The following is a 9,659-nucleotide window of genomic DNA, read 5'->3' on the forward strand; positions in this document are numbered from 1 at the left end:
AGGACAGTCCTGGTTCTATCCAAAGCAGGCAGAAGAACATGGCCTCATTGGCCGTGTAATTCTTGCTTTAAAACCATGAAGGATACATGAGTAACAGGGCTGTGGAATCACCCTCTGAGGTTAAAGAAAGGTGTAGGGACAACCCCACATGGAGGCACCAAGAAGCCATTGCAGGAAGCTATGAGGCTTATGCCTGGTTTGTGTTGAGGATCCTGAGAGTTGAAGGCCAGAGTTAAGGAATACTTGCCCCTGGAGGGCTGTACGCAGGGTATGGAATCAACACAAGGGGGATAATTGCATTGCAGTAAAAAAGCTGGAAGGCGTGGGAGAGCTGAAGAGCCTTGTGCCGTCACACATGGACATGCAGTTTGGCATCTGCTAGATTGGCTTCGGTCCCACCTTGATCTCGTATTTCCTCACTGTGCCCTCTTTCTTTGCTTTCAGAATGGAAACACGTACTCTGCACCACTGTATGTCGAAACACGTAACTGTGCTTTTATAAGGGTTGCAGTGAAGAGATTGTCTTGAGTCTCAGAAGAGACTTTGAACTTTGAACAATAGTCAGACTGTGAAAGTCTATGGAGACTTTTAAGTTTGACTAAGTATACAGTGGGTTAGCCTAATGCTGCCTGTATTCTAACCCTAATTTGAGCCCCCTATACTTGCTGTCACAAGAGATGGCATCTGCAGGAAAGACCTAAGATGCTGAGTGACCCTGCACCCACACTACTTCTGATGGGGATATAAAGGTGCTAACAGTTTAGGTTTCACAGGCCTGGGCTCCAAGAACGAACAGAAGGGAAGAGGAGTGGAGAACTCAGAGGGAGGAGCCGCCATGAGTGAGGTGAGCTATGTGAATGTGGCCCTGAGGGCTGGTCAATTGGAGTTAAGAGCAGCCCAGATGAAATATAGTAAATAGTAATAATATCGATAGGAAAGTAGATTCAAAGAGCATGGAGGGCAGACCTCATCTACCCAGCTCTTATGTTAATGCTTATTATAAATATAAACATTGTCTATTTCTCCCGGGAATTCACATACCAAAGGAGGGGTAGAAACAAAGGCCAGGATTTAAATAATTTCCACAACATGAGGGCATTTTATGATAGAGCTGTAAGCCTATGGAGGGACAAAGGGGAATGTGGGGGTTTGAATGAACTCCCAAAGGCTCATCTGTCTGAATGTTTACTTCCCAGTTGGTGGAACAGTTTGGGAAGGATTAGGAGGTGTGTCACTGGGGGTGTTTTTGTGGTTTCAAAAGCCCACAGAATGTGGACAAGCCCTTCCCTTGGAATGAGGGGGTGGGGACAGAAGGTGAGCAGGCCTCTCTCGGTGGATAGAGAGAAACAGAAAGTGGGCAAGACTGTCTTTGACAGGGTATGCAGGTGGAAACAGAGCTATGAAAAGCTGTGGAGGACAGAAGACTTGTGGAGGCTGATAGATGGAGGACAAGGAAGAGAGATGGAGAATAGGGAGATTGGGTGGTCCCCTCTTCCCATTACCCCTCCCCCAATCTCAGGGGCCCTTTGTGACAGGGACCCAGGAGCTCTGTGATGTAGGCCTGGGAGCAGCTGCTAACACCCAGAGCGAACCATCAGAGATCAGTTGCCTGAGGGCAACAGTGTGAATCAGTCAGAGAACCTTCTCTCCCTGATGCAGCCTGAAGGAATGACAAATTAAAACATTCGCTCAGGCATCCAGTACAAGGCCACGCACTACCTTCACGGAGTGCCAGGCACTTGTAGGGCACGACGGTGCCATGGAAGTACCTTCACTTCCGTTTCCTCCAACCGAATGGATCAGCCTCAGCTTCACGACGTGGGCAATGGACATGATCCTGGCCTTCGCCTGTGGACTGGGCCTCTTCCACCTGTGGATACATTTCTTCCCACTCACCTCACCCTCACCTGCAGAGGGCGCCTCCACCACCACCAAAAGGGTAAGACTGCCTTCCATCCACACCAACACAGCCTTCTCTATTAGGGCAACACTTTCCAAATCCAATAGGGAGGTGGCGGACAGGGCATCTCAGCAGACGGGAACCACATCCGCATGAGAACTCACGGGTAGGACGGGGAGAGAGGGCTGCGTGATATCTGCTCTCAGACCTCCTAGAGCAGAAAGAAGCACTATGTCTCAGTGGTCACGGAACTGTGGACCTGGGATGGATAGGCTCCACTAAAAAACGTTCTGAACACTGGTTCCTCTGTCCCCCTCCTCACATTAATGCTCACACTACATTGTCTTGGTCAGCTGAGCTCATGTGAAGAGGGTGATGCACTCCTGGACATAGGATCAGGACTTGAGTCACATCTCACCTCAGGAAATGACAAGGCAGTTCGGAGCTGAGCTTCAGCTTACTGAGGTGAAAGAACACTGACCAATGACATCCGTGGTGGGTCTCACGGAGACCGTCCACACTTGGGATTTTCAAGGGAAAAGAATACAGACTTACCCCTCATCACAGGGGTGTGAATGGGGCTGCAGGTGGTGTCTGTTATCTCTGTCTATTAGGTGGTGAAGAGGGACCACAACAAGGCCAGGAAGAAAATCAGGACCTTGAAAGGTAGGCTCCTTCCTTCCCCTGGACAGGTGACTTCATCTACCCTGTCCCCAAGGGATGACACCAAATGAGTTGCAGACCATGCGGCTGTGGCTGCATGGAAGGAATCAGAAGTGAAGACATTGCCAAGGTGCTGTGCTCAGAATAAAGCCAGGGACGACCATGGTTGGCTGCAGTCAGGAGGGTGGTGTGGGTAGGACCAGAAACATGCTGCATGCGTCTGCAGGCAAATGGGTTATTTCACTTCTCTAAGACACTTTCCTCTTCCACTACACTGGACCTCCCTCCTCTCCACAGGGACATTATGAAGTCCATGGAGCTCGGCGGAAATGGAAGCCTCCGGTCTATGGTCAGGTCCTATCCCACATGTGCCCAGCACTTAGTGCTTTGGGGCCTGTGGCCTTGTTCAGCAAAGCTTGAGCTCCTGTTTAGTTGATCATTTCCACAGAAGGGACATTGCATTCAGGCTCCCGTAGGCTCTCAGTTCTCTCCTTTACCCACAATCACCCCATCTGTATTTCTAGCTTACAGAGGCTACAGCAGGAAGAGAGGGAAGGATGACAGGGGCCTGCTTTCGCTCCTGCAGAGGTGAGAAGTCTCCAGTGCTTCCTGGCTCCTCACTCCCACGCCTGTGAGGAGATCACTCGGGACAAAGGGCAAGGGCTGACCATGGGACCAGGGGCCCTCTGGGAAGGTGGGGTGCGTGCACAGCGCTACTGTTTAATTCGAGTGTGGAGCTGTGGCTGCAGGTGGCCTTTCCTGCTCAGCCTGTCCACCTCCTGCTGCCGAATGCTCCAAGCTGCAACCTTATGTCCTGTCTCCTGCAGCCTGCTTACTGACACCATCAGCTTTTGCCAGCTCTTAAGAAGAGATGCCTCGGCTCAAGGATCCAGACCAGAAGCTGCCGAAGACCACCAGCCACCTAGGCATTCCACAGAGCAGTCTATGGCCAACTTGCCTCTAGTGGCCTCCTTCCCTCTGGTCAAGGAACACTTGCTGCACAAAGATTCAACTTTGTCACCTACCCTGCTAAATTCCCTTACTTGTAAGGAATCACAAACACTTACATGTGATTCTACCCCACCAGTGACGACAATGCCAAAAATGCATCCTTTACCACGACCATGTGGACCAACCTCCCCATCCTGTCCTCAAGATCCAGTGTTCTGCTCTCCATCCGAGACAGACCAAAGCATGACTCCTCCTCCTTCTCCTCCTCTTCCTCCTCCTCCTTTTCCTCTGATCTCTCTTCCTCCTCCTCCTCCTCTATCCCTTCCTCCCTCTCTTCCTCCTCCTCTTTCCCTTCCTCCCTCTCTTCCTCCTCCTCCTCTTTCCCTTCCTCCCTCTCCTCCTCCTCCTCTTCCTCCTCCTCCCCTTCCTCTTTTTCCTCCTCTTTCTCTTCCTCCTCCACCTCCTCCTCTTCCTCTTCCTCTTCCTTCTCCTCCTCCTCCTCCTCCTCCTCCTCCTCCTCCTCCTCCTCCTCCTCCTCCTCCTCGATGTGAGTGGAAAACACAACTAGTGACCTCACGAAGCACATCTCCTCCAGCTTTGCCTTGTCCCATGGCAAGCCCCCCAGGCCTTGAGCACTCAAACATGTCTCCTTCAAGCTCTTCCTGGTACAAGGCGGCTGCCAGGACCTGGTGTCGTTCTAAGTGGTCACAGGATGAGACCCTGCAAGAGGATCTCCATTTCAGCTTCCAAGAGGCCTCATTGTGGACAGACCCTGGATACAGGCAGCTAGAGGCTGGAGAACCCCCGTTCATCAAGCCTGATGTGCAGAAGATACTGGAGCTGCAGATTAGCAAGAGGGTAGAACTGAAGCTCTGGAAAGAGCAAGGAAGGGAGAGCTTTGACCACGCCTTGAGCTGTGTGGGTGATATGCTGCAGTCCTGGAGCAGCGAGCAGGCCATCACCTGCAAGTCAGAGCAGCTCTCAGGTCTCCATCAGCTCTTTTCCCCCAGGGTCTTCTGGAACAAGTCTCAGAAGGACTGCAGGCAGCTTTACTGGGGCCTCCCCTTTCTTCACAGTGAGTCCCTTATGGCTACTGTCAGCATGGTGGGCTCACCACTCGACTCCCCTGCCATCTTTTTCAATGAACTCTCTCCTTACAACTTAAGACAAGCTGAGAGGAATGCAGCTCCACTGCTCTTCTCTCCAAAGCCCTTGCTTCAATACTTGGTCCCTTCCAATCCTTTGACTACAAACGTGCCATGCCCCCGTTCTCCACCAGGGTCTGGAGTCAAAACCCTGGCCCCTGACCCAACCTCCCTCCCAAGCCACCAACCCAATCCACCTCCAACTAGGGATTCCAGGGCTTCCTGCCCCATAGATTCAAAATCCCAACTTATTTTCCCAGTTGCTGTTCAACACCTAGATCAGCACCTTTTGAAGAAGAACCAAGAAAGTAGGAGCGATTTACCTAGTGTAGTGAAAATGTCACAGGAAGTCTCTCATCAACTCATTTCCACCAGTTTAGCTTCCCAGGGACAAGACTCTGTTCTCCACCTCCTGAAGGATTTCACTGACCCCCAGCTCAAACAGCACCTAGAGCAACACTTAAAAACCAGGTTCTGGAAACATGAGGACCAAAAGATCCAGCTATCTACTTATCTCATGAAGTCTGAGGACAAACTCCCAGGGATGGGTCATGCAGAAGATAATCGAGGGACTTCATGTTCCTCAGCACTGGCAGGAAAAAGCAGCCCGCATGCACAGAGGGTCTCAGCAAAAGGTCCAGAGATACTCCAGACAGGGAAGGACCCATGCTGCGATCTGACAAACGGTCCAGGAAGACCTCTGAGAGATACTGATGGGATCACAGAGGGATCACTGGGCACAGTTCTAGACTCGATCGCTGTGACAGAGGTGGAGAACTCTGTGAGACAGCCAAGAAGCAACTCAGCAGGTCCCCAGCCAGGAGGACCAGGAGAGCAGCAGCTACAAGACACACTGAGGAACCACTTCAGTGAGCACAGCCATGACAATGACAGTATGGTGCCTGTGGGCACTTGCCCTGGAATTCCGGGGGACCACATGGTGGTCCGTCGTGAAAACTCAGAGACCCATTTGGACAACTCAGAAATTGAAAAACCAGAAACAAATATCAAAACGGAGAAGCAGAAGTCGTTGAATGATGGGTCCACCTTCAAGGATACTTCTCCTGGGCTTCCCTTGCTAGATCCTGACGTCCAGCAGGTGCTGGAAACTCATCTTTCAAGACACCTGGTGAGGCACAGATGGATCTTGCCCCTCAGAGGCCTCAGGGCCCTACAACTCTTCAAGGTGAACAAGGCTGTAGCTTTGTCACTTCCACAACCCCCAAGTCCCTCTCAGACATCTTTGAAATCTAGGGATGACTCTGTTACAAAAATTGCTGCTGTCCTGGGAGACCCTTTCCAGAAAGGTTCAGAAGGAGATCTGAAAAGAAAAACAGTTTTCCAGAGTCAAACCCCTCCCTCTGCCCTCAACCTTGAATTTCCAAGTGGAACTCGTCCTAGTGACAAATTATGCCCCTCTGAGTCCCCTTCAAATGTCCAGAAGAGCAGAGTGGCTTCCTTGTACAGGACACGCAGCCTTGTAGTCAGAGACCGGCACAGCGACACAGTTCTAGGACCTCGGAATGACAACCCAGTGCCAGGTCCAAACCTACTCAAGAGTGACCATGCCTCACAGGAGAGTGAGGGTGCAGATTTAGACCTCTCCCATGGGCTGTCAGTTCAGGGGACCATTGTAGACGCCTGGCCAACAACTAGCAGAGATAAAAGGGAGCTGGAGGAGGAGGGGTCCTGTGACTGGGCTCTCAATGCAGAAGCCAGGGAAGTGTCACCCACTCAGAGTAAAGAACATCTGAAAGGTATAGAATCCCTGAAAGTCAATGAAAAACAGTCCCCTTCCAGAGCCATTTCCAAGGAGCCAGAAGATTCTGTTACTGCTGTCTTCCTGCAGGACTGTAGCACTGGCATGATCTTTCAAGACTGTGGCCCAGAGGTCCTGCTGGAGGCAGATCTCCTAGCCTCTCAGGCCTCACAGTCAGGCTTCAGGACTAGGTCCACTACCAGCAAAACATCCTCCAGGGACATGTACCCTTACTTTTCAAGAGGAGGGAATGTGCCCAAGATTATTAAATCTGAAGAACCATGGACTAGCCATATCTATGATCTAACTAAATACAAAGAGGGCTTTAGGGGCCCCAGGCAAGATAGACACCTTTCACAGACAAGACCTGCCCAAGCCTGCTGGTCAGATACTCGTGAAAACAATTCCTCCCCTCTACCAGAAAAAAAAATTGGGGACAGGATAAAAAGTTTTATGACACACATGTCAAGTAAAAGTAAAGTGCAGGAGAACTTCCTGCACAAACACAAGGCCTCATCAGTCACTTCCCTAAGTCAAGGCTCAGTCATGAGCAGGGTGTTTCTGCCCCCACAGGTAGCTGAGGCTCAGGACTTCACGATCTCGGTCAGGCCTATTCTACAGGAGAAAGTGGGGGTTGGCCATGCCAGGACAGCCTCAAAGAAAAGTTTGCACAAAGACCCACCCCAGGCTCCTATGGGCAGGCATGTCTGCCTCCACAGGACTGCCACTGCAGAAAGACACGAAACACAAGGAAACACTCCCAAGGTACACAGCCAACCTTCCACAGACAAATGGATGGACTACACCTGCCAGGCCCAGCTGCTCAGAGAGTCTGTGATCAGAACTCAAGCCTGTCAGCACAGGTTACAGCCACCATGTTTCTCAGGCACCCCGGTCTACTCTCCGTGGCACTGCCTGTGCAGAAGTGAGCTGTCTAGAAAAGCAAAAGCTTTTCTACACCTATCGGGATAGGAAATTTCCCCATGAAAAACTAGTCTTTTCAAAAACAAAAACAAAAAAAGAAAACAAAACCATGGTGTCCGAGTGCTAATTGACTGCTTCCCAAGGTAGGCATTAGTTCCTCTTGTGCATCATTACTCTGGAGACACAACCTGCAGGGCTTGACCACAGGGAACATCTCCATCTTCTTCTGGAGAAGACAGCTCTCCACAGGGTCGGTTCAGTGACATTTGAATGACTTCATGCATTAATTGAGCCTATGGAGGGAGGTAGAAAATAAAATGTTCGGGGCCCAGGCAGGGGGTCATGCAGCAGGAGGATGACCTGAAAGGTTCCGTGCATGTAGGTTCAGCCCCTGTGCTTCCAGTACAGACTATGGACTCTCAGGGACCCGTCCGCTGGCGCTCCACCGCAAGCTGGAGGAGCCCTTTATCTTTCCAGTGTCTGGATGCCAACCCAGAAAGCAATCCCAGATGATTGTCTAACAGCACATCTGATCATCCGCATGTTCTGGCTTCCTGAATTCTAGACACTGAGATGGGGGAAAAGCCAGAGCTAGATATTCTCTGTGTCACTCACAGCCCGGAGGACTCCGGACACACACACACACACACACACACACACACACACACACACACACACTTTGCCAGCATTAGTCCCAAGGAAAGGACACCTGAGAAGGGTGCTGGGGATGCACTGTGACCTCACAGCTCGCCATGCTAGGCCCCCAGCCTTTGTCTTTCCAGGAGACCAGAAGAAGAGACCTTGCCCACACAGCAGAAGGGACATTGCCAAAGCACAGGTGCTCTCTGGACCTCTGCGCAGGCAAAGAAGTGTCTCTGTTAGGACCCCCTCAGCTACTTGCCCAGGTTTCCTTACCTCACTCTTTGTAAACACATGGGGGTAACTGAAGAGGAGAATAGCCAATCTCCAGTGAGCCCTGCTCTGGTCCCTGAAGAGAGCAACCAGGGGACAGCTCCCATGGAAGCGTTTATTTCCTGATAGAAAACCCTGTTCCCTGTGGTGCCACCAACGTACAGGACTCAGCCGCGGGCCCAGTGCCAACACATGTTCCCGAGGTCCTTGGGTGAGACCCAGCAGCTCTTATGGGTGGATATGGGACCAACAGTCCACTTCTGAGCCAGCAGTGTATCACTGGCAGCAGCCTCAGCATATCTCAGAGGCCACAGTGAATCCAGGGCCCTGAGGAAGGCACTATATGGTACCTCAGGAGCTCAGGAGTCACATTTGGGTACAGGAAATTCTCAGAGTGGGTCCCAGGGTTCTTGAGTGGAGGAGGAACTTATCCAAGCAGGCCCAGTTGCAATGCTGGCATATGTGCCTCTGATACTTCCTCCCTGAGCCAACCTAGAATCTGCCAGCACAGGTAGAGGCTGATGATGCTGGATCAGATGATGGAGCGATCCACTGAGGAAACAGTGTCATATCCAGCTGCCCGAGATCCAATGAAACGCTGGGACGTGATTATAAGGGTTTGCCCAGTTCCTCTAATAAACCAGTGTACTTTTGGCACTTGCCCAAGTCCCAGAATCTGTGCTCTTGACTATGAGCCTTTGTATGCCTGCCTGCAAGGTTCTTGATTGGGGTTACAAGCAATACCTGAGGGTACAAGTGCTAGAGACAGTGGTGTTAAGAGACCACACAACCAGCAGAACACATTCTGCCCAGCTTATCCCCGTCAACCATAATGGACCATAATGTGGACCTGGAGAACCTCACAGAGACCTCCACAGTAATGTTCACTGATAACACTCCCAAAGAGATCACTACATGGGCTCTGACACAATCTACACTGGGAAATACCCCAGAATCCACAACTCTGTTTTCCAAGGTAGGCATTACTTCTTCGTACACATTTTCTCTCAGGTTATAACTACACTGTTACACAAGAGGAAACGTGTGCATCTGCTTCTGGAAGACCCACAGGTCCAGAGGGAGGGGACAGTGCCATTTGAAGTCACTTCATCTCCACTTGCATCACTCTTGTGTTAATAATCCTGTAATTATGGAAATAAACAGGAAGTCTTAAGGATTTAGAGGGGCTGAGAAGCCAACCCTACAAGGCCCCGAGTCAGGGCCTCTTCACCACGCCTTTTCCTTTGCTCTAATCTGACCTTTGTGTAGGCTGCGTGGATGGGGCTAGAGAGGCACCAGGAGCCCAGTGCCTTTGCAAGTCACAAATTAGGCACCAGGAGGATGGTGGTTTGTCAGGAGCCATCAAGGAGAAGTTAACAGCTAGCAGGTGATCTTCCTGAGATGG

General features: G+C 51.1%; 1 protein-coding gene across 1 annotated transcript; it reads left to right on the forward strand.

The window, feature by feature from the left end:
* Positions 1-1,603: 1,603 nt before the first annotated feature.
* LOC147999996 (spermatogenesis-associated protein 31A3-like) lies at positions 1,604-7,450 on the forward strand. Its single transcript, XM_087591654.1, has 4 exons — positions 1,604-1,939; positions 2,515-2,566; positions 3,088-3,151; positions 3,391-7,450. Exons 1-4 carry the CDS (start codon positions 1,760-1,762, stop codon positions 7,388-7,390), a joined length of 4,296 nt encoding a protein of 1,431 aa, XP_087447780.1. The 5' UTR covers positions 1,604-1,759; the 3' UTR covers positions 7,391-7,450.
* The last annotated feature ends 2,209 nt before the right edge of the window (positions 7,451-9,659 follow it).

This window comes from Rattus norvegicus, chromosome 17 (genome assembly GCF_021556685.1).
Source record: "Rattus norvegicus strain SHRSP/BbbUtx chromosome 17, alternate assembly SHRSP_T2T, whole genome shotgun sequence".
Taxonomy (NCBI): Eukaryota; Metazoa; Chordata; class Mammalia; order Rodentia; family Muridae; genus Rattus; species Rattus norvegicus.